General features: G+C 49.3%; 1 protein-coding gene across 3 annotated transcripts in view; it reads right to left on the reverse strand.

Annotated features, from left to right (window-relative positions):
• CHD1 (chromodomain helicase DNA binding protein 1) overlaps positions 1 to 25230 on the reverse strand; it is a 1484343-nt gene that overhangs the window by 384852 nt on the left and 1074261 nt on the right. For all 3 annotated transcript variants that reach the window (XM_085632544.1, XM_085632543.1, XM_085632545.1), the window contains one exon: positions 17143 to 17277. In XM_085632544.1, the coding sequence (XP_085488670.1) occupies positions 17143 to 17277 (135 nt within the window). The remainder of the gene's footprint in view (positions 1 to 17142; positions 17278 to 25230) is intronic.

Raw genomic sequence — 25230 nt, forward strand, 5'->3', positions numbered from 1 at the left:
GCTGACATTGTGCGTTCTCATCAGTGGAGAACAGATCTAGCCAAGGCTCCCCCACTGCTGAAAGAGACTTTGCACCACCTCTGGATGGATGATGCCATTCATGTTCCGCTAGGCATCTGCGGCTGAGTCCATCCACTCTGGTGTTCAGAGAACCCACCAGATGTTGAACCACCAGGGATATACCCTGAAGTTTCAGCCATGTCTGGAGATGCAGGGCCTCTTTACAAAGCGTCCACGACCTCACCCTGCCCTGCTTGTTGCAGTACCACATGGCTGCAGTGTTGTCTGTGAGCACTTGCTCGAAGTTCGTAAGCCACCACTGCAGGTCCTTTGCAGTTCCCTAAGAGATCTGGACCATGTCGGTAGAAATTACCCTGATGCTGCACCCAGTGGAACTTTTGGTCTCACTGCAAAGCCGGCATATGCCAACGGGCATGTGTCACAGGCAGAATGCAGGAGGCCATGATGTCCAGCAGCCTCGGAGTCACCGAAATCCAGGATAGAGGCTGAAACATTGGTATCATAGCCCGAATATACTGAACTCACGATTTGGTAGGATATGCCCAAAATTGCACAGCTTCAATGAAAGGGAGCATCTGAGAGTGAACCCCAACGAATGCAGGTCTGCTGCAGTCTGGAAGTGGGAGACGACAGCCTGGGAGGAGCCCAGCTTAAACAGCTAGTCGTCAAGAGGCACTAGTTACTTACCTTCGGTAACGCTTTTTCTGGTGGATACAGTATCTGCCTGTGGATTCCTCACCTTGTGATTCCTCACCTTGTGAATATCCCCTGCACCAGCAACATTCTGAAACTTTTGTAGCAGTCCACGTCGATGAGGTTGAAGACGACGTCACAGAGTCACCGCTCCGCTCACGACTCCGCTGACGTCATCGGCTCCGTAAGAAGACCTCGTCGGCGTGATGACGTCAGTTCTGCCCTTTTTTCCGTGCCTTTGAGGCACATGGACGGACTGACAGCAATATATTGAATATGCTACTTACCAGTATGCATCTGTTCTTGGCATGTAGGGCTGCTGACATTCATATCTGTGCATAGATCGCCGCCTAGTGTTGGGTCCGGATGTTTGCACGTTGTTGTCCTGGAAGAGTCTTCGAAGTATCCTTGGATAGGTGACTCCTCCCCTGGACTACAGTGCGCATGGGCATCCTCTCCATCCTCAGATTGTTTTTCGCCATTGTGGCAGTGATGGAGTAGATACAGAAAGTGATGACCATGCTTGCAGTAATTCTGAGAGCTGCAGCTGCGACAGGCGCCGGGGAGGAGGGAGGGCGATATGAATGTCAGCAGCCCTACATGCCAAGAACAGATGCATACTGGTAAGTAGCATATTCAGTTCGAGGCATGTGGGCTGCTGAATTCATATCTGTGCATAGAATACATAGCAGTGCCCTCTATTGGCGGCGGCTACCCGTGCCAGCTGCAGCGGTCTGAAAAAGTGTTTTGAGAACAGCCTGTCCTACAGCTGCCTGCTGTTTTGACTGCACATCTACGCAATAGTGTTTTGTAAATGTGTGTGTAGTGGACCATGTGGCTGCTCTGCATATATCATGCAGGGGAATATTTCCTAGGAAGGCCATGGAAGCCCCCAACTTACGTGTTGAGTGGGCTCGTGGTGGAATAGTTAATGTGCGTTTTGCTTTTTGATAACAGATTTGAATACACTTAACTATCCATCTGGCTATCCCTGCTTTGGAGATGGCGTTACCTTTGTGGTGTGGGGCAAAGGCAACAAACAGTTGTTTTGTCTTCCTGAAGGGTTTAGTCCTATCGATGTAGTACATGAGGGCCCTCCGTACATCTAGTGTATGTAGTGCCCTTTCTGCAACAGTTTGTGGGTTTTGGAAGAAAACTGGCAGTTCAATAGTCTGATTCATGTGGAACTGCGATATTACTTTGGGCATGAATTTGGGGTTGGTGCGTAGTACGACCCTGTTGGCGTGAACCTGTATAAATGGCTCTTGAACGGTTAGTGCCTGGAGTTCACTAACTCTTCTTAGGGAAGTGATCGCTACAAGGAAGGCCACTTTCCAGGTAAGGAATTGAATCTCGCATGAGTGTAGAGGTTCAAAGGGTGGACCCATCAGGCGTGTGAGGACCAAGTTGAGGTTCCACATTGGAGCCGGTGGGTGGCTTGGTGGAATGACTCGTTTGAGTCCTTCCAAGAATGCTTTGATGGCAGGCACTCTGAATAGAGAGAGGTGCTGCCTAGTTTGCAGATAGGCTGAGATTGCGGTCAAATGGACACGTATAGAGGTGTACGCCAGATTGCATCGATATAGGTGTAAGAGGTAACAGATGATGTTTTGGATGGATGCGTCCAGCGGGTTGATGTCATTATTACCGCAATAAATGACGAACCTTTTCCATTTGGCTGCATAGCAAGCTCTGGTGGTGGGTCTCCTGGCCTCCTTGATGATGTCCATACAGTCAGGTGGCAGGTTGAGATAGCCAAACTCTAGGACTTCAGGAGCCAGATCGCCAGGTTCAGCTGTTGCGGATCTGGGTGCTGAACCTCTCCATGGTTCTGCGTCAAATGCGCGGGTTTGATCCGCAGCCTTTGATGCGGCACCACGGAAAGTTCGAGGAAGGTGGTGTACCACGGCTGGCGTGCCCACGTGGGAGCAACTAGGACGAGTGTCAGGGAGTGTTGTCGGAGTTTGCGAGCCACCAGCGGTATCAATGGCGCTGGGGGAAAAGCGTACGCAAATCTGCCGGACCAGTTCATCCATATCGCATTGCCCTGCGACTGCGGATGTGGGAATCTGGCGGCGAAGCTTTGGCATTTTGCGTTTTCGCTTGTCGCGAATAGGTCTATCTCCGGATGACCCCACTGCTGGAAGTACGGTTGGAGTACAGATGGGTGTAACTCCCACTCGTGCATCTGGTGGCTGTGTCTGCTGAGCAGATCCGCCATCTGGTTGTCCTTGCCAGGGAGGTGTTCCGCCATGAGGAACATGTTCCTTTGAATGGCCCACTTCCACATGCTCTGAGCCAGATGAGACAACTGTGGAGAGTGTGTTCCTCCCTGTTTCTGTATGTAGTACATTGCGGTCATGTTGTCCGTCCGGATCAACACGACCTTGTTGCATAGATGTACTTTGAATGCCTTCATGGCTAGGAAGATTGCCATCAGTTCCAGAAGGTTGATGTGCAACTTCTTTTGTTGTGTTGTCCATAGTCCCTGCACTGTGTAGTGGAGTACATGAGCTCCCCATCCCTGGAGAGACGCGTCCGCTGTCAGTACTATCTGTGGGACAGGCTCTTGGAATGGTCGGCCCTTGCAAAGGTTTTGTGGATTCCACCAATGCAGAGAGTTGTATGCCCGACCACTCACCAACACTAGGTCCTTCAACTGTCCTTGAGCCCGATTCCACTGACGTGCTAGGCACTCCTGAAGTGGGCGCATATGTAATCTCGCGTGCGGGACTATGAAGATGCAGGAGGCCATCATGCCTATCAGCTGCATAAACACTCGCGCTGGAAGTGAGTGATTGGGTTTGAACTTGGAGATCAGCAGTTGTATGCTGTTGATCCTCACTAAATTTGGCTGAGCTGTGGCCGCCAGAGTGTCTATAGTCGCACCTAGGTACTGTTGTACGTGTGCGGGCTGGAGATGGGACTTTGGGTAATTTAGTGAGAATCCCAGACTGTGAAGAAGGTGAATGGTGCGGGACATGTGGCTTGCACATTGCTGGGCTGACTTCGCTTGAACGAGCCAGTCGTCTAGGTAGGGGTAGACGTGTATATGCTGCCTCCGTAGATGTGCTGCCACCGTAGCTAGGCACTTCGTGAAAACCCTGGGCGCTGTTGTCACGCCGAAGGGAAGGACTTTGAACTGATAGTGCTGCCCTTGAACAGTGAACCTGAGGTATTTTTTGTGGGAGGGGTGGATGGGTATGTGAAAGTACGCATCCTTGAGGTCCAGTGTGGCTAGGAAGTCTCCCTGCTTGAGAAGCGGAAGGACTTGCTGTAGAGTGAGCATGTGAAAGTGCTCTGAAAGAATGTACTGGTTCAGGGGTCTCAGGTCTACTATAGGTCTGAGCGACCCGTCCTTTTTTGGAATTAAGAAGTAGAGGGAGTACACTCCCGTACCCTGCTCGTGGATGGGTACGACCTCTATAGCGCCTTTTAGAAGCATACTTTGCACCTCTTGCTGTAAGAGCGTTAAGTGCTCTGAGGACATAGGAGGGCTTCTTGGTGGTATTGTGGGTGGAGTGGAGGTTAACTCCAGACAGTAACCGTATTTTACAATATCTTTGACCCACCTGTCCGTGGTGATGGAGTTCCACGTGGACAGGAACCTTGGTAGCCTTCCCCCGACAGGTGTTATGTGGTCGGGAGGAAGGGAGAGGGCGTCACTGCTTGTTCTTGGGGGAGGACCTGGTGTTGCCGTAGCCACGTCCTCTGCCCTTTGTACTGGAGCCACGATATCCACCTCGGGTGTTTTTATCGTAGGTGGTCTGTGTATTGCCTTTGTTATATGTTTGTTGTGACCCCTGTCCTCTACCTGCTCCCTTGTTTCCGGGGCGACGAAAGGAGCCGCTCCGAAAGGACTGAGTTTGTAGGGCGCCCATGGACTTTGCAGTGTCCGTGTCCTTTTTTATCTTTTCGAGGGTGGTGTCAACCTCTGGCCCGAATAAATAGTCGGGGTTGACGGGCTGGTTGAGTATATTGTTTTGTACCTCAGGCTTGAATCCTGAGATCCGTAGCCAGGCATGTCGTCGCAGCATGACGCTTGTGTTTATGGCTCTGGCAGCCGTGTCTGCAGCATCTAGTGCACATTTGATGGAAGCATTCGTGAGTAGCTGTCCTTCTCGGATGAGCATTTCTGCGGCTTCCTTGAACTGGTCAGGGAGATGTTGGAATATTTGCTCCAGTGTGTCATAGTGCGCTCTATCATAGCGAGCAAGGAGCGCTTGAGTGTTGGCTATGCGCCATATGTTGGCAGCTTGGGCGGCAACTCGCTTGCCAGAGGTCTCTAACACCTTGGACTCTTTGTCCGGGGGAGGAGCGTCACCTGTCGTTTGCGAGTGTGCCCTCTTGCGTGCATTCGCTACGACGATGGAGTCGAGTGGTAATTGGCCTCTGATGTAAGTAGGATCCCCAGGTGCTGATCTGTATTTCTTATCAATCCTGGGGTTTATCACTCGTGCCCTGGTGGGTTCCTTGAAAATGTCCTTGGCTGGTTTGAGGACCCCCTTCAACATTGGCAGAGTCTTTACATGTCTTTCTGAGGATGCAAAGGTGTCCATTAGAAAGTCATCTTCGATGGTATCAGAGTGAAGCTGTACCCCATGGTTATTTGCAGCACGTTCAATAAGAGCGTTGAACGCCGCAGTATCCTCCGTAGGAGATGTTTTTGCCCCATAGAGTTGTGGGTCCTGTGCATCGAGAGGTGCACTGGGGTCTGCAGGGTCGCCCCAAGTTTGATCAGGGTCCTGCTGGTCATCAGGGTCTGTGTCTACATGGTAGGGGACTTGGTCATCCATGTAGTCCTCCAATGCATCCGTGTCGGAGCGTGTGGGGGAGAACCGGTGTGGATCCTGGTAGGATGAATGGAAAGGTTCATAAAGGAGAGGTTCTGATTCTACAGGCAACTTCCTTTTTAGTGGGATCCTGAAAGGGTCCAATGGCGGCTCCGAAGTTATCCTTCGGTCGTGGAGAATCATCCTGCCAGTGTCGGCGTCGATGACACGTGCCGGAGACGTCTCAGCAGGTGTGACCGTAGTTTGGGTGACCCGTGTCCTGAGTTGGAACATTTTTGGGATTGTCGACGGAGGCAAGCCGAAGGTAATGTTGGCCGGCACCGAAGAGGCTGCTGGAGCTCCGATCGAACCGGAACCCGACGTGTCCTGGAGGACAGCCGTGGTTTTGCTGCCTTGCGTCGCACCAGGTCGTACTTGGGGCGTCTTTGAGGCTTTGGCACCGGCCAGGTTCGTAGAGGCGGCCGAGGATTTTTTCGGCGCCGGCGGTTCCTCGAGTCGAGGTGCGGAGATCACCGTTGAAGTCTTCGATACGTGAGGCTTAGGTGTCGTCGAGGGAGCGATGCGAGACGCAGCAGGCGGTACGGCCCTCGGTGTCGTTGGTGCCGGTAGCCGAGCAGGTTTGTCGGTGCCGATGGCCTTTTTCCGTTTGTCGACTCAGACGTCGCCCGCTTCAAGTTCGGCACCGAAGTCTCTCTTGGTGCGGTCGGTGCCGACGCGTTGCGCTGGCGTCGAAGGCGTGGAAGGCCTCGATCCGACCAGCGCCACTTTCAGTTTCGGAGGAACCGGAGCAGCTTTCGGTTTCGGTTTTGCGGTAGGGAAACCAGCTGGTTTATGCAGTAATGGCTGCCGCTGAACGTCCGAGGCCGGGCCCGAGGGCGGGGCCGAAGAACTGCGGGATGGGTCTCGGGTAAGGCCCGAAGGCGATCCCTCGACCGGAGCCATAGGCTGTGGCACTGGTGTTTCTTCGGTTTGAACAGGTAGGCCTTGTTCATCATTGGAGCTACTCTCTTCGGCCCCTAAGGCCTCCTCGTCGTCTCCTACCTCGGTGTCGTCTTCACCTCTGTGGAAGAGTGACTCGTCTACCTCGTCCGATCCGGGTTCGTGTTCGGAAACGGGACTGGAGGGCAAGACTTCTAATTCCTCGACGTCTTCGGCCTCGTCGAAGATGTCTGTTGGGGCCGGTGCCGCGTGCTGCGCCTCGAGTCTCGCCGCTCGTCGATTCCGTAGAGTCTTCTTGGAACGGAACCGGGCACAGGCCATGCATGTCGATTCGTCGTGGTCCGGCGAAAGGCATTTGTTGCACACCGGATGGACGTCGATGTGTGGGTACTTCGCATTGCATACCGGACACCTTTTGAATGGCGTCCTCGATTCCATCGTCGAAGTAGTCGATGGACAGGTAAATGCGAAAAAAGTCGGTGCTGAAAGTTAGTAAACTAACAAGATTGTATCGAAACCCGATCGATAAACAGTACCGACGCAAACTAAAGGCCTTTTGGCCTCGACAAAATATTTTCCTAACTTGAGCTAAGATAGCACATCCGAACCCAATGGCGGAAAAAAACAATCTGAGGATGGAGAGGATGCCCATGCGCACTGTAGTCCAGGGGAGGAGTCACCTATCCAAGGATACTTCGAAGACTCTTCCAGGACAACAACGTGCAAACATCCGGACCCAACACTAGGCGGCGATCTATGCACAGATATGAATTCAGCAGCCCACATGCCTCGAACACACAGTATACACAGTACATAATATACAATGCAAAATACACAGTGTGAAGAATAAAAAGGAAGGCAAAAGAAATAGCACTCTTCGTTTGACAGCAATAAACACACTTTGAAACAAACATTATTGTAGGTATACAAGGGTGGTCAACGGGGAGGTGGGTGGGTCAGTGAGGAATCCACAGGCAGATACTGTATCCACCAGAAAAAGAGTTACCAAAGGTAAGTAACTTGTTCTTCTGATGGATACATCTGCCAGTGGATTCCTCACCTTGTGAAAAGATTCCCACAGCAGTCCCACTCCTGGAGGAGGGTGTCCAACCTTCTATACCAGAAAGTCCTGAAGGACGGAACAAGCAAAATTTCCGTCCCTCCTCACCTCAGAATCCAAGCAGTAATGCTTTGCAAAAGTGTGGAGGGAGGCCCAAGTTGCCGCCCTACAAATGTCCTCCACAGGAACACCTCTAGACAAAGCAGACGTGGAAGACTTAGCTCTAGTAGAATGAGCCCTCCAACCCTCTGGAGGTTCCTTACCGGCCAAAGAGTAGCATATCTTGATACACAAGACAATCCATCTGGAAAGGGTGCGCTTGTGCACCGCTCTGCCTTTCCTGCAGCCAACAAAGCCCACGAAGAGCTGGTCATCAACTCGAAAATCTTTTGTCCTGTCAAGGTAGAAGCTCACCGCCCTCTTAGGGTCCAGACGGTGCAGCCGCTCCTCCTCCTTGGAAGGGTGAGGGGGGAGGATAGAAGGTAGGGAGGGTAATGGATTGCCCCGGATGGAAAGGAGTTACCACCTTAGGCAGAAAAGCAGCCCTGGTCCTGAGTACCATTCTTTCAGCATGAATGGTCAAGAACAGGGGTTTTGAATTCAGAGCTTGAAGCTCACTTACCCTCTTTGCCGAGGTAATTGCAATAAGAAAAACCGTCTTGAAAGACAACAGTCTCAAGGGACACTTGTGTAAGGACTCGAAGGGAGAACCCAACAGATAAGTTAAGACAAGATTTAAGTCCCATTGCGGCACAATAAGGAGGAAACTTGTTTGTAAGGCCTTTCAGAAATCGTAAAACAATAGGAGATTTGAACAATGACGGCTGATCAGGCAAGCAAAGGAAAGCAGACAAGGCCGAAAGATATCCCTTTACAGTGGCTACAGCAAACAGAATCAGAAGAACCTCTTAGCTGGCCTATCTAATTTTTACCTGGGTAATCACTCTAAATAAACATTTTCCCTTAAACCATAGATTTTCACTGCACACATTTTTTTCCTATTTTTTCTTTTTTGTTTATCAAAAATATTTTCTTTTCTTATAGTATCAAACTTTTTAGAGATATTGTATCTCTAAAAAGTTTATGATACTATAAGAAAAGAAAATATTTTTGATAAATAAACAAAAAAGAAAAAATTTATTTTATTTTTACACGCGGTGAAAATCTAAGGTTTAAGGGGAAATGTTTAGTTCGAGTGATTACCCAGGTAAAAATTAGATAGGCCAGCTAAGAGGTTCTTCTGATTCTGTTGCCTTTTTTCCCCCCACCTCTTGGGCCTAAAAGTAACTGGGGGACACCTTGTTAGTACAACACAGTGGCTACAGCAAAACCTTGCTGAGAAAGAGAAAGGGCAAACTGAAAAATGTCAGATAAACGAGCCCTCAAAGGATCAATAGATCTCTCACCACACCAGAGCACAAATTTAGACCACCTATAGGAATAGATACATTTGGTGGAATGACGTCTGGCAGACAAAATTACGCCTACCACATCTGGCGGGAGAGAAAAAGAATTCAGGTTGCCCCGTTCAATCTTCAGGCATGAAGGTGTAAGCTCTGGAGGTGGGTGTGTAGAACCTGCCCCTCCGACTGCGAGAGGAGGTTTGCCCTGAGAGGGAGACGGAGCGGAGGGCACGAGGAGAGGTGGAGAAGATCTGTATACCACACCCTTCTTGGCCAATCCGGAGCGATCAATATGACTTGGGCCCGGTCTTGGAGAATCTTCCTCAGAACCCGAGGAATCAAGGGTATGGGAGGAAACGCGTAAAGGAGTTGTGCGCTCCAACTCAACTGAAACGCGTCCCCCAAAGCTCCCTGCATCGGATACTGGAGACTGCAGAATGACGGGCAGTGAGCGTTCTTGTGAGTGGCAAACAGGTCCACTCGAGGAGAACCCCACGTCCGAAAGACGAGACGAACCACCTCCGGATGGAGCCTTCACTCGTTATCGGTGGAGAACTGCCGACTGAGACTGTCTGCACGCACGTTCAGCACCCGGCCAGATGATTTGCCATCAAACAAATCTGATGATCCTGAACCCAGGACCAGAGACTCTCTGCAGAGACAATGCGACCCCACTCCTCCCTGCTTGTTGACATACCACATCGCTGTAGTGTTGTCCGTCAGGACTTGAACCGACTTACCGCGAAGGGAAGGGAAGAAGACCTTGAGTGCCAAACGTATCGCCCGTAATTCCAGAAGGCTGATGTGAAGCAACCTTTCCTCTGGAGACCAAAGACCCTTGATCTCCAGATCCCCCAGATGCGCACCCCACCCTAAAGTGGATGCATCCGTTATCACTGTGGCCACCAATGGAGGCAGATGGAAGGGCTTTCCTTGAGACAGATTGCCCTCCACGCTCCCCCAAGACAAATCCGCTGCAGCTTCTCTGGAGATCCTCACAGACTCCCTGAGATCTCCGTTGTGCTGATACCACTGCCTGCGGAGGCACCACTGGAGGGCCCTCATGTGCCAGCGTGCATGGTTGACCAACAGAATGCAGGAAGCAAACAGACCGAGCAGACAAAGAACCTTCAGGACTGGAACGACCGCTCCATTGAAAAACAAGGGAATCTTTTCCTGTATGTCGAGAATCCTTTGCGGAGGTGGGAATGCTCGACACACAGTAGTGTCCAGTACCAATCCTATGAACAGGTTGCGCCGAGTGGGCACCAGGTGAGACTTGGGCACGTTTATCGAGAAACCCAATTTGTACAACAGCTGGGTTGTAACTTGCAGATGATGAAGCACCTTCTCTGGCGACTCTGCTTTGATCAGCCAGTCATCCAGATAGGGGAAAACTGGAATCCCCGACCTTCTGAGATGGGCTGCCACCACTGCCATCACCTTGGGGAAGACTCGAGGTGCAGTAGTAAGACCAAACGGCAGAACCGCAAACTGATAATGTTGCGACCCTACCGTAAACCGGAGATACTTCCTGTGCGACCTCAGGATGGGGATGTGGAAATACGCATCCTGCAAATCGATCAACACCATCCAATCCTCTTGATGCAGCGCTTGAAAAACCTGCGCAAGGGTGAGCATCTTGAACTTCTCTTGCTTCAGAAATAGATTCAAGATTCTGAGGTCCAATATTGGACGCAATCTCCCGTCCTTTTTTGGAATCAAGAAATACCGGGAGTAGCATCCCTGACCCCTTTCCCGCTCTGGAACCACCTCTATCGCACCTTTTTTTAGTAATGTCAGGACTTCCCTCTGCATAAGAAGAAGGTGGTCCTCCGAGTAAGCCGCTTGGCAAGGAGGGTAGTTGGGAGGGAATTCCCGAAAGGGAAGTGCGTACCCATTTTCTACAAGATCTAGAACCCAGAGGTCTGAAGTGACCGATTCCCAATCTTGTAGAAAATGGGTAAGCCGGCCCCCCACAGGACCAGCATGATCCAGAATGGTGGATCTAGGGCAGCTTTGCAGTGGTGGGAGGGGCTGAGGAGGAGGAGGAGGAGGAGGAGGAGGAGAGCTGACGACCTCGAGTGCGACCTCTGACTCTAACTCTGTAGCTCTTATACAGAGTGTTCTGCTGTTGTTGCTGCTGGTGCTGTCTTTTAAGAACGAAAGGATGACATTCCAAAGCCCCTGTATCTCTTGAACAAACCCCTTGGCTGAGTTTGAAGGCCCAAAGATTTAGCCGTGGCCTTACTCTCCTTAAATCTTTCAAGCGCAGCATCCGCTTTTTTGCCAAAAAGTCCAGAGCCATCAAAAGGCAAGTCCAGGAGCGTTGCCTACACATAAAGGGAGAACTCTGAATACTTCACCCACGCACTCCTCCTCGTGGCAACAGAAGAACCCATGATCCTTGCTACCGAATCAGCTGTATCCAAGCCACTTTGGATTACCTGACGTGCAGCCGCTTGGGTGTCCGATAGGACCTCATTAAAGTTCATCCTATCCTCTTCTGACAACTTTGGGGCCAATTGCTTTGCTGAATCCGTAAGAGCATGGATATATCGGCCCAAAAGACAGGTGGCATTCGTCGATTTTAAGGCCATACTGGCAGAAGAGAAGACCTTCTTAGCCGACTGGTCCAACTTCTTCGCATCCCTGTCACTCGGGAGTTGGGGAAAAACACCGGTCGATTTTCTGGAACAGGCAGCCTGTACTACCAGACTCTCCAGAGAAGGATGAGATGTTAAAAAATCTGGGTCCCCCTGGAGCTGCCCTAAACCTCCTAGCAATAACTTTAGAAACTGCAGGAGCAGAGAAGTGCTTACGCCATACTTCCATTACAGGTTCTATAATGGCGTCATTAAAGGGGAGCAAAGGCTCCGATGCAGTGGAAGGAGAGTGCAGAACGTCTGTCAGGATGTTAGGCTTAAACTCTGCAGATGGCAATTGCAGATCTAGAAGTTCAGCCGCCTTTTTAATAACAGCATGGTATGGAGCCACATCCTTTGAAGTGAGGAAATAAAAATTATGAGACCTATGTGTCCCCTTGGGCCCCCCCAACGCTCTATGTACACATGCATGTAACCTATGTATTTCCCCTCCATGGCCTGTCTATCATGATGCTTATGCTATAACGTGGCCTGTCATCATCCAGTCTCCCATGAGAGAAACGACAAATCTGCTCTGAGGCCTACACGTTTTTGCATCATGTTTTCCCGCATTTCCAATATTGTGGCCCAGCCAGAGCCGAAAAGAGGTTTCAGGCCTCAGAACGCTCTGAAAGCTGCAGCTGCGTATCCTTGGCCTTGCACACTTGGGCCTCAGACAAAGGGGCCCCGACCGAGGTGCCGAGACAGTATTGAGCACGGTTATCTGCTTACTCCTACTGAAACCACATTCCTGCCTGGAGAAGGAGGGATAAACACGACCCATCTGCAAAGGAGAAAGCCTAGCCTCTCTGTCTCTTTTTGTGCGATTACAAAGCTCACGTCAGTGAAAAGCCCATAGCCCCCATGTAAGGCCTACACAGTGAATGAAGAAATAGATGCCACATCGGCTCTTGGTGATGGACAACCTATGTCACAAATCAGTCCCTGCTCCAGACTTTAGATACCAGATAATACAAGATGTGCTGGTCGCCCTGACACTGAAGGCCTCACTTCTAGACTACAGACTCCCCGGTTGCATAGCAACCCTTTCACACGTCAGTTACACGTCATGCTCGAGTTGAGCACAAGTAAGGCAAAGTTCCAGTAAAATTCCAGCTGATCACGCAACCCCCTCCAGGTATCCACCCACCTATGACACTCACCTATTATCATCAAGTGGACGCCCACCTTCACGCCTACTTACACGCCCACATGCTCTTATCTCATTCTCTCTTGCTCCGCCTGAAGCACTCCTTCTTACGTATAATATCAAATGTATATATACTGTACTCTGTGAATAAAGTTTGAGAATATTGAGAATATATTGAGAATTCCCAGCAGAAGACCCGTCCTGATCCCTTGTGGTGATGGAACTATTCTCCCTATAACTCGAGTTATTGGAATAAAGCCCTTTTGAACCTGATACCACAGACTCAGCCTCTTGCTTTATGCATGATCATATTGATAAAGTAATTCTGAGTGCGTAATACTTTATTTACGACAGAAGGAGCATCAGCAGGAGGAGTGATCTCCCATTCAGGCGACAAATCCAGGCCACTAGCCTCCTTCAATTCATCAAACACATCGTCCGTCTCCATCAGCTCACCTTCTTCTACTTCCTCCATCAGGTACCTCTGTTCCTCCAGCACCCTTTGGGCCTCCCTCCTGGATCTGATCCTCACAGCAGGAGTCGGCGGCGCCGTGACCGAATCCAACGGCGCCGGAGCCAGCGTCGAGCGCGGATCCAATGGAACAGCCGGCGTCGAACGAGGACGAAAAAATGGCATGAAGGGAGCCTGATGATAAGCTTGGGGAACTCCCAAACTGAAGGCCATAGGACCCGAAGGTGCACCAGAGAGGTACAAGGCTCTAGAGAAGACCCCATACATAGCATTAAGATAATGCGTTGGATTCTGACCTGGGCCTGGAAACGATGGATACGTTTCAGGCTGAGACATCACCGGACTCGGGCCGACCGGCGCCGATGGTGGAATTAGCGGAGCCGAAGGCTCAGTCGGAGATGGAGTCGGAGATGGAGCCGGTGCCGGAGCCGGAGAATGCTCCGGTGAAGCCACCGGTGACGACAGGCCAATAGGAGAATCAGGAGCAGGCGAAGGAGATACAAAGTCCTTACGGCGTCGGGAGGGCGAGGTCGATCTCTGAATGGTCTCCCTATCCGAGCGATGTCGAGATCCATGCCTCTTCTTTTTCTTGTGCTTCTTAGACTTAGAAGCATGTCCCGAAGACTACTTCGACGCCGACCTCGATCTCCTCTGGCCTCTTTTTTTCCTTCTTCATCTTGGCAATGAACAATTTGGCCTCCCTCTCCTTAAGAGCCTTTGAGCTCATCTTGCGACAAGAAGAACATCCATCCACATCATGGTCTGATGAAAGACACCATACGCAGTCTTCATGCGGATCCGTTATTGACAGATGCTTTCCGCACTCCCGGCAAGGCTTAAACCCAGACTTCTTCGTCGACATTTTCAGCTGAAGACAAGAAGAGAGAGAGAGATACCAGCAGAAAACAAAGTATCGAATACAGCTACAGAGAGAGAGTCCCGAAAACCATTGGCGTCGACGGCGCGGAAAAAAGGGAACTGACGTCATCACGCCGTCTTCTTATGGAGCCGGTGACGTCAGCTGAGTTGTGAGAGGAGCCGTGTCTCTGTGACGTCGTCGTCGACCTCATCGGTGTGGACTTCTACAAAAGTTTCCGAATGTTGCTGACGCAGGGGATATTCATAAGGTGAGGAATCACAAGGTGAGGAATCCACTGGCAGATGTATCCATCAGAAAGAGAAAGACTGGCACCCCAGATCCCCACACATTAGATGCAACCAATGCCACCCCTTGGTGAACACCCGGAGGATGCTGGCGAGGCAAAAAGGAAGCACGCCAAACTGAAGATGCTTGTGGCCCACCGTGAACCACAGTAACGCCTGTGGGCGGGCAGAATGGGAATGTGGAACTATGTGACCTGCAAGTCCAACACTACTATCAAGTCTCCAGGGTCCAGGGCAGACAGGACTGAGCCAGAATGAGCATGTTGAATTTTTCCTTCTTGAGGAAAGAATGAGAGCATAGGTCGAGGAAAGGACAAAGGCATACGTCCTTCTTGGGCACCAGAAAGTAGAGGAAATAGCAACCACAATCTACTTCTGGCACCGGGACCCTCTCTATGGCTCCTTTGGTCACCACTTCCTGACGAAGAAGATATAGGTGGTCCTCTGTCAACCTGTTGTATGTAGGTGGCATGGAAGGATGGGTAGTCTCAAAGCGGAGGGGGTAGAACATTAAGACAATCTGTAAAACCCACCTGTTAGATGTTATGGACTGCCAGCAGGGCAAGTGATGGCGAATCCTGCTGCCTACTGGATGCCCATGATGATAAGTTGGCAGATTAGGATAGTTTGGAGGCTGCAGGAGCAAGGGGGCTTGTGGACGGATCCAACCACTGGCCACCTGTCCCATGGAGCCAGCAAGAAACACGTCCGTGGCCATGCAGAGGCTGGAATGCTTGCACGCTGATGTGGCTGGGTGAGTTAAGACATGGTTGCACGCCCCTTCTGTGGCCACAAAAGGGTGACAAGAGGCCAGAGAAAGACCCAAGGAGCTGGCCGTAGCCCTGGTGTCCTTAAAGCGCTCCAGCGTCAAATCTGCCTCGTCTCTGAGGAGACGGAAGCCATCAAAGGGCATAGTCCATGAGTGAGGACTGGACATTCTTAGAAAATTTAGTCGTCCTCATCTAGGTGGGGCGTTGCAGGGCCACCATCGACAAAACCGCTCTGCTTAGTGAGTCGGTGGCGTAAGCCTGCAACAGATGGTTCACTGTGCTCCATTTCATCAACAGCCTGGGAGAGCACGGCCCAGCCCTCCTCCAGGATACTTGGCAGCACCTATGCAACTGTAGCCTAAAGCATGTGGGAATAGCGGCCCAAAATGCAAGTGTTGTTCACAGACTGCAGTGCCAGACTGGTGGAAGAAAACATCTTTCCAAGATTGTCCAACCTCTTGGACTCCCTGTCCGGGGGTGCAGTGGGGAACGTGCCAGGATTTACATTGGATGTGGAGGCTTGGATCACCAAGCTCTTTGGGGTAGGGTGTTGGGCGAGAAAACTTGGGTCCCCTGGAGCGAGGCGATTGGTGGCAGGCAATCATCCTGTTCACAGGAGCCTCTGTGCTGGGCTTTTACCAATTCCCAAGCAGACGTCAGTAAGTGCCCAATTGAAAGGGTGAAGCGGTTCTGATGGGAAGTACTTCCATCAAGACTTAGTCTTGACTGCTACAGAGGGCAAAGTAAAGTCTGAGAACTCAGCTAAACTCTGCAATACCATTGCGAATGAAGCTCCATACTCCGTAGCCACAGTAGGGGGTGAAAGCATGCCGGTATCTGGAGAAGTATCCAGTCAACTAGCTTCACCCAGATCCTCAGCCCAGTCCAGTTTGTCTTCATAAGGGCAACCCCTTGCAATTTAACCCAAATCCTAACCCATAAGAATAGGGCTCAGGCTCTGGTCTGGAAAGCATGGCTATAGTTGGTGTCGGAGTCGGCACTGGATGATGCCCCTTGGGGATGGCACTGCCGGTGACCGAAGAGTCGGCCTTGGGATCGGCATGGGAAAGGTCGCGATGGTACGACTGGCGCTGATCCGAATCCATCTGTAGATCGTTGGGGCCCGACTGGCCCCGAAACAGCTGGTGTGGATTTAGTAGGGCCTCCTCCTGAAACCGCAGGTTCAAAGGCCCACCGGAGGGAACGGGCCACCCAAAGATGAGGTGCATGGCCTCATAAAACTATCAATTGGGCGGGGGTCGCTCCGGATCCTGGAAAATCACGGAGGCACAGAACCAACCCAGAAATTTGCTCAACTGCAGAGCCAGGCCTGTAGTGGCGACACTCCCTAGTCTTGTCGGCCGACGGATCAGGTAAAGTCGAAGCACAATTCGACAACTTCTTGTGGGACTTGGACTTACCCATATAGCTCAACGTTTTCAAATGAGACATCGAGCACAGGATATACAACTGTTCCTGGGATCTTCCACTCAACCGTGACTGTTGCGGTGTCGCACGTTGAGCTGCCATAGGCTTGAGGGTTCATTCCCTCAAGGCCTTCGGGGTGCAGGGCACGGCCATTGCAGCAGGCCTTCGGGTTGTTATTCAAAGGCATACAGGGTGCTGCTCCGTCACCGACATCTGTCAGTGACAGGCGACACAGGGCTTGAAGCTTGCCTTCTTGGAGGACATCCCTGCCAAACCAGGAGGTAAACCTCAAAAAAAGCAATCGACAAAACATCGGAAAAAAACTAGTCATAACATGATTAAAGGGTAACTCTTCCCAAATCTGCGCTGGCAGGCGCAAAAAGAAAAGAACTGACGTCACTGTGCCAGTGTGCTACTTATATAGGCACCGCAAACGTCATTTTTGGAACTGCTGATGCAAACAACGCCACGGGGAGCCAAACAATGCCATACACCGACACGGCACACAGGGAAATGGCAGCACCTCATTAAACCGATACAGTCTTATAAAAAAAAAAAAAACTTACCAAAATGGCCTACTCAAAAGATATTTTTGAATCCTCACCTCCTGTTCACAGTCTTCAACATCAGACTTTTCTGAGGAAGGTGGAGTAGTCTCATGTTTTATTTCCTCTTCCATTTTTATAGTTTTGGTCATTTTGCTTTTCTTAATTCTCATTTTCCTCCTCTTTGAGTTTCCCTGTACAGGAATAAAATGATGATACAATGGAGATATGTATTTGAATGCATATAGTGCTTTTATCCAAAACACTGCAATAAACCTTTTTAGCAAATAATTTTTAAAATTACAATTGAAATACACCAAAGAACTCAAGTAAGGCAGAGTTAATACACAGAAAAACCAAAGAGTGATGTTCAAACAAAGTACCCCCTCTTAAGATTCTATGGTTTTAGATATTAATACATATTTGTTCATCATCTAGTCCTCACGAAGTCTCAACAGCTTAGAAACCTCATGTGCTAAAACACACAAACGGTCAGTGCTGGAAAAGGTCTGAGATATTTTCCAATTTGGGGTCTGTTTGTAATATGTGTTTAACAATGAACATTATAAGCAATATCTTTTTTAAGTCTACTTACTTTTGATTTATGTATATCATTTGTTTAACAAAGATGACCATCACTGGTTCCTTCTTAATACTATATTTACAGAGAGGTGTTCCATTTAGAAAAAAAACAAGCAATGACAAAGCAAATAGTTTTATTTTTAAAAGAACACTTCTGTGTGGCCTAGAAAAGCTGCTAGCGGATTTTCCCAGTGCATGCTGAAGTACCGTAGGCTGTAAATAGAGGTCTCCGAGTCAGACACAAATGCTTACTGTAGCACCCTGCAGTACCTTAAGGCATTAATACAAGTTCCCTTGAGTCAAACACAAGTCTGTCGTAGGAGGTTGCATTACCACAAACCTTTATTAGCAGTCCAAAGACTCAGATCCAAATGTTTGCTGTAGGAACAACAAGGAGTCCCATTGGCTTCAGCCATCGACTCTTGAAACTCAAGATAAAAGACAATTGTAAATAGACCTGATGCCACTGAAGAAAACAAGTTACTTACCGGTTACTGTAGTTCTCCAGTATTGGAGCTTTCATAGATTCACATGCCTGAATCATTCGCCGTCGTCGAGACGGGAGTCTCCGATACATAAAAAAGCATTGCTTAGTAGTATAGCAAACTGAAAAAAGGCATAGGCCCATTTTCCTTTTGCAACCCATAACCTTAGTTATGTAAAAAAGGACTAAACTTGTCTCTGAACCAAGCAGAGCCGCTCACCCTCTAGAACACTCCTGAGAGAACCTTCTGCCCCTCAGATTTTCGTGCACTTGTGCAATAACACTCCTAGTGCTAAATCCGAGGTGAGCCTCTGAGGGGAGGAGGGTGGGTTACATGTGAAACTATGAAAGCTCCAATACTGGAGAACTACAGTTACAGGTAATTAACTTGTTTTCTTATTCCAGTATTGGAGCTTTCATAGATTCACATGCCTGAATCAGAATAGCAAGCAGTAAATAAATGCACATTTTTTGTTACCCAAGACCAGGAACAAGAGAACATAGGTAGTGTGATAAAAGCGATATCCCTATACTAAAACACACATATCAAAAATACTTTGCAAATTTACATCCAATAAAATAAACAACAATAAAATGTGCAAATGTAGCTAATAAAGGAAGGAGGGATGGTAAAGAGGGCTCACCGTTACTGGATAAGATTCCTCAGCACAGCTTCTCCCACCGCCACATCTCTTCCTGTAGCTGCATCCAAGTAGTAATGCCTGGTGAAGGTGTGCGTACTCGTCCAGGTCGCTGCCCTGCAGATATCCTGGATCGGTACTCCCGCAAACAAAGCAGTAGAGGTGGACACTGCTCTTGTCGAATGGGCACGGACTCGTGCATTCAGAGGTGGCCCCGCTGCCTGATGGCAATACTCAATCGCACTGGAAATCCATCTGGCAATTCCCCTTTTTGACAAAGAGAAACCCTTCCTGGGTGCGCTGAAGGCGACAAAAAGTTGTGAAGACTTGCAGAAAGGCTTAGTTTTTTGCAAATAGAACTTTAGACAGCGTTGGACATCAAGCGAGTGGAGAGCTCTTTCAGGCGCTGTTGTTGGTTGAGGAAAGAATCGTTTGAGAATTAGTGGCTCATTCAAATGAAAATCAGTTGGTACTTTTGGAATGAATTTTGGATTAGTCCCGAGTATCATTCTATCCTCCTTGAATTGTAAGAAAGGGTCTTGGACCGTGAGAGCCTGTATTTCCCCCACTCTCCTGGCTGAAGTGAGCTTAATGAGAAGTGCAACTTTCCACAACAGGAATTTAAGATCTGCCCTGTGTATTGGCTCGAAGGGCTGTTTCATTAACTGGGAAAGAACAATGTTCAATTGCCAGAGAGGTGGTGGAGGCTTTACTGGAGGAAAAACTCAGAACAATCGCTTCATGAATTGTTTGATGACTCTTGCGGACCACAGAGACTGTCCAGAGGAAGTCCTTCTGTAGCGTGATATTGCGGCTAGGTGTACCTTTATAGATGCATGTGCCAAACCAGACTTTGCCAACAGTAAAATGTATGGACTAATCTCATGTGCTGCCGACTTCAGAGGATGAATGTTACATCTTTTGCACCATAAACAGAATCTCTTCTACTTCATCCTGTACGTTTTGTTCGTACTATCCGCTCTGGCTCTGGATAAGATCTCTCTGCACTCCGTTGGGATGTTTAGATGCTGAAATTCACAGTATTCAGGAGCCAGGCCACTAAGTGCAGTGATTTCGGATCCGGATGAAGTACTTCCCCCTGGAACATCGTCAGGAGTGATGGTATTGGCTGGAGGCGAATCGGGCGTTCCTCCGACAGTAGTAGAAGCTCTGCGAATCAGTGTTGCCTGGGCCACCATGGAGCTATCAGGATTATCCTGCATGGTTCTTTTTTGATCTTTATAAGAACCCGCAGCAGGAGGGGAATTGGAGGAAAGGCGTAGGCAAAGATGCCTGACCATGCCATCAAAAACGCATTCCCCCAAGATTCCCGTTGGGGGAGCCAGCTTGCGAAGAACTGGCATTTTTTGTTCTCCACTGTTGCGAAGAGGTCTACTGTCGGTTTTCCCCATCTTTGGAAGATGTTGTCTAGACTCCCTTGGTCGATCACCCATTCGTGGCAGGCGGATGAGCCTCCTGAGAGTATCCACCTTGATGTTCTGATCACCTGGAAGATGTTCCGCCGTTATGGATATTCTGTGTTGCAGTGCCCATTCCCATATCCATTGGGCTTCTTGAGACAGGGAAAGTGATCTTGTTCCTCCCGGTTTGTTTAAATAGTGAATTGCTGTTGTGTTGTCTGTTCTTATCAACACGGCTGATCCTTGAATTCTTGGTAGGAACGCTAACAATGCTAAGCAGACGGCTCCGAGTTCCAAGAGGTTGATGTGAATTTGCTGTTCGTGCTACTTCCAGCGACCGCTGACTTGGAGGTCCTGAAGGAACGCTCCCCAGCCTTCCAAGGACGCATCTGTCATAATCACTAGTGGGGCTGGTTGAGTAAGGAATGAAAGACCTTGCGAGATGTTCCGTTTTTGGGTCCACCATGTTGCCGCGTGGACCATGATCAGCGTTACCATGAGTATATCCTCGAAGGATCCTTTCGCCTGATGCCATTGAAGATCCAGCTGCTCTTGCAATGGACGCATCCTTATCCTGCAGAAAGGTACGAGGGGAATGCAAGATGACATCGTTCCCAGCAATGATTTGTACTTGCGTACTGAAAGACACTTTCTTTTTATAAAAGCCTGGGATAGAGATATTATTCCCAGCTGTCTTTCCTTGGAGGGGAACACTTTGTTTACCTCTGTATCCAGAATTTCTCCCAAGAAGGTGATGTTTCTTGTCGGCTGAAGAGATGATTTTTCTTCGTTTAAAGTCAGACCTAATCTGGCAAACAGTTCCACGCAAGCCGTTGTTGACGACCGAGCCGACGCTGCTGATGGTGCTTTGACTAACAAGTCGTCGAGGTAAGGAAATACTTGGTGTTTCTGCTTCCTTAGAACCGCTGCCACTGGAGCCAGGCATTTCGTAAAAATTCTCGGGGCTGACTTCAGGCCAAAAGGCAGTACCTTGAATTGGTAGTGTTCTCCAGCCACCATGAAACGAAGGTACTGCCTGTGGGAAGGATAGATGGGGATGTGAAAGTGCGCATCCTGTAGGTCCAATTTGGTCATATGATCTCCTGGGTTTAATAGCAGCAGAATATCTTGGAGGGAAATCATTCTGAAGGATTGCTTCTTGAGGTAAGTGTTTAGGGACCTGAGGTCCAAAATAGGGCGCCATTGGAGAACGTTTTTCTTAACTAGGAAAAACAGGGAATAAACATTTCCTCTCTGGGAATTCGGTACCGGTTCTATTGCTCCCTTTTGGAGCATTGTCCGAATTTCTCGACGCATCTGATGTAAGTATTTGACCTCTTGGTGCTTTGGCGGTGTACAAGGGGGCGTTTGCAGAAGCTCTAGAGTGTGTCCGAATTGTATTATGTTGAGGACCCATTGGTCCGTAGTTATTTGCTGGCAATTTTGAAGATGATAAATTCTTCCACCCAGGGGAACATGCGACATTAGAGGAATAGGTGTAGCCGGATTCAGAACATCGTCATTGTCGACGGGTATTGTCCTTCCCGACGACCTCCTCGACCTCTAGGAGTAGATTTTTGTGTAACCTCCTGCTTGTCGTGTATACTGCTGACGGTATGGCTGAGATGAGGTGGAGTAAGATGTGTATCTGCCTTGTTGGTAACCTCCTCTATAGGAGGATTGGCCCCTACCTCTTGAGCCTCGAAAAAGAACCTTCCTATATTGTAGCGTTCCTAGTGATTTCGCAGTGTCTGTATCTTTTTTGATACTCTGCAAGGCCTCGTCAATGTGCTTCCCGAACAAATCCTCTCCATTGAAGGGAAGGTCCAAGATTTTATTCTGGACTTCAGGCCTAAACGCTGTTGCTCTCAGCCATCCTTGTCAGCGTAAGACTGCCGCTCCCCCCAAAGATCTGAAGGCCGTGGTCGCAATGTCCATTGCGCAATCTATGACTTCAGCCGAGTCCATTCTACTTCTTGGAGGAACTTTCTGGCTTCCTGTCGATTAGCCTCAGGAATGATGTCTATGTAAGGCGAGAGGTAGCACTGCATTTGCCTATCATACCTGCCCAGGATGGCCAGGGCATTAGCCGCCTTAACTAGAAGGGCAGAAATGTAAGAAAACCTCTTCCCCACATTATTCAAGCGCCTGCCCTCTCTGTTGGGAGGTGACGTAATTGGAGCTGATGGATTCCTTGATTTTTGCTGAGCCGCCTGGGTTATAACTGAGTCCGGCTTGGGGTGGCCTAGTAGACAAGCTGGAGCATCCGAGGGCGCTTTATATCTCTTGTCCAGTTTGGCGAGTACTGGAGTAACCATTGCCGGTGTCTCCATGACCTTGAGACCTTCTTCCCATAAATGACTGACAATCGGGAGAGATCGAACTGTCTTGCGATATGGCTCCTTGAAATCATACAAGAAAATTTTGCCCTATCAGATGACATAGTAAGCGCAAATCTCTGTGCAGCTCCTTCCATTACATTATGGAAACCCCCGATGTCCTCCGGAGGAGAGTCGACAGGTCTCGGTGAAGGAGATGAAGGGGACGGAATGAGATAATCGTCCCATTCTTTACTAGGGTCTGTTATCTCTCCCTCTTCCTGTTCATCATCAGAGGTCACTGGATCTTGTTGTGGTAGTGGTGATATAGGCAAGGACTCCGGTAACACCTCTTGCCGTCGCACTGGCGTACATGGAATAGAGCGTGGCTGGGATGTAGTCACCGGAATTCTTTGAGAAGTCTGGGGTATAGGACGCCTCCTTTTATAATCATCCAACATAAACTGCAGATCCGTTAGCAGTGAAGATGAAACGCTCACCATTTCTTCTTGGTATTCCTTACGATAGTGTTGCTGGGGACGATCCTGAAACCCCCCCCATATTCGTCTTCCCAGACATCCTCTTGGCACTTTACATGCAATTGCGAGGGGCTACTGGCATAGCCAAAAGGTCCATCATCATCTTCCTCCTGTGATTCTTCCTCCTCTAACAGGTGGGATGGTAATAGAGGTGTCACCTTGCTTGGAGAAGTAAGATCCGTTACCGTCGTCGTTGCCGTCGATGATCCTGTTGTTGTTGCCGTCGACGATCCCGTAGACGATATAATCGTGGTGGTCGTCGATGCCGTCGGTCTCGTCATCAACACTGCCGTCGACGACGCCACCGTCGATGGAGATATAGCTTTAACAGTAAGTTTTACCTCACTTTTCTTCGTCGACGACGCTACTTTCTTCGTCGACGCTCCCGTCGACGATGTAGATTTCTCCAATTTCTCTTCAGGAGGTGTGGAGGCTGGCTTCTTGAGAGAATGTTTAACTTTAGGGGGTGATTTTGAGGGCTCAGAGCTTGTCCTCTTAGTATGTTTTACCCCTGAAGCATGACCCTTGCTCTCCTTTTCCACACGTGGAGGAGAGTTTGAGGGACTGCGCCCTGAAGACCCAATCGGGGTCTTTTTAAGAGCCTTCTCAGGTCTTTCCCCTGAGGTATTAGCCTGAGGAGATCTGTCTCTTTTCTGAGATCTCCTAGAAGTTGTTGACGCCTCCTCACTGTCACTAGACACAACGTCTTTCCTGGTCTTAAGTTTCTGTAGCCACAGTAAAAGCCTCCCTTCACGATCCCTCAGCGTTTTATTAGAAAAGGTACGACATACCTTACATTCTTTTGCCTGATGGTGTGGGTAAAGACAGTATATGCAATCCCTGTGAGGGTCGTCTGTATATAGCCTTTTCTTTGAACAGGTGGCACAGGCTCTAAATAAACCTTTCTTTTCCTTGTCAGCCATCCTCAGGATTTGGTGAAGAAAAAACAGTTGAATAAACTCTTCAATCTAGAATGAAGTAGAACCAAACTGTAGAATTTGAGCAGCGCAACGTGCGGTAGAAAATCTGAGGGGCAGAAGGTTCTCTCAGGAGTGTTCTTGAGGGAGAGAGGCTCGGATTGGTTCAGAGAAAAGTTTAGTCCTTTTTTACATAGCGAAGGTTATGGGTTGCAAAAGGAAAATGGGCCTAGGCCTTTTTTCAGTTTGCTATACTACTAAGCAATGCTTTTTTATGTACCGGAGACTCCCGTCTCGACGACGGGGAAAGATTCAGGCATGTGAATCTATGAAAGCTCCAATACTGGAGTAATGAGAGCTTCCTCTACATTGGTTAAAACACAACAGCAGATGTTGGACCTGGCTCCCTCTGCAGTGTCACCCCCAAATGTTTTGCCTTCACCTGTCCTACTTTGCTGAATTCGTTTTTGTTGACTTTAGGTAGGACTCTGTGCACTTTACCCCTGCTAACCAGTGCAGACGTCCTTTTTCTCTCTCCCTAAAGAAAAAGTCACTTACCTTTGTTAACACGTTATCTGGTAGAGACAATATCTAGTTTCAGATTCCTTACCTTTGAATTTCCCAGGTGTCTGCTGGATCTGGAAACTCGTGGGTCAGTAGTAACCCTGTGCACCATCGGGTGGCTACGTTCGGCTCAGCAAGACGTCATCGGCGTCGTTAGCGCCGATTATGACGTCACCTATATAGGCGCAACCCAGGTACACGGACGTCAGTTACTTTTCACTTTTCCACACCAGAAGCGCAGAGCCATGAAGTGAACTGACGTGTGTGTCACAACTAGGGCCCTGTAAAGGGAGCAACCCTAGCCCTATCAAATGAGTCCATAGAGGGGAGGCATGGGTGGGTCTGTAAGGAAACTGTAGCTAGAAATTGTCTCTTCTAGAGAATGCGTTCCCGAAGGTAAGTAAATTGTTCATCCGATAGAGACTTCTAGCTGCAGATTCCTTACCTTTGAATAGATACCCAAACCATATCATCCTGGTGGTGGACTGCGGACAAATGTTCACACTAAAAAGTCCTGTAGCACCGAACGGGTGAAATGCCCGTCGCCGCAGACCTGACTGTCCAAGCAGAAGTGTTTGGCAAATGTGTGCAGAGATGCCCATGATGCTGCCTGACAGATACCCAGGACTGGTACCCCCCCCCCCCCCCTTTCCCCCTGTTGGAATGAGCTTGTAAGCCCTC

Source organism: Triturus cristatus, chromosome 2_1, assembly GCF_964204655.1.
Source record: "Triturus cristatus chromosome 2_1, aTriCri1.1, whole genome shotgun sequence".
In the NCBI taxonomy this organism is placed as follows: Eukaryota; Metazoa; Chordata; class Amphibia; order Caudata; family Salamandridae; genus Triturus; species Triturus cristatus.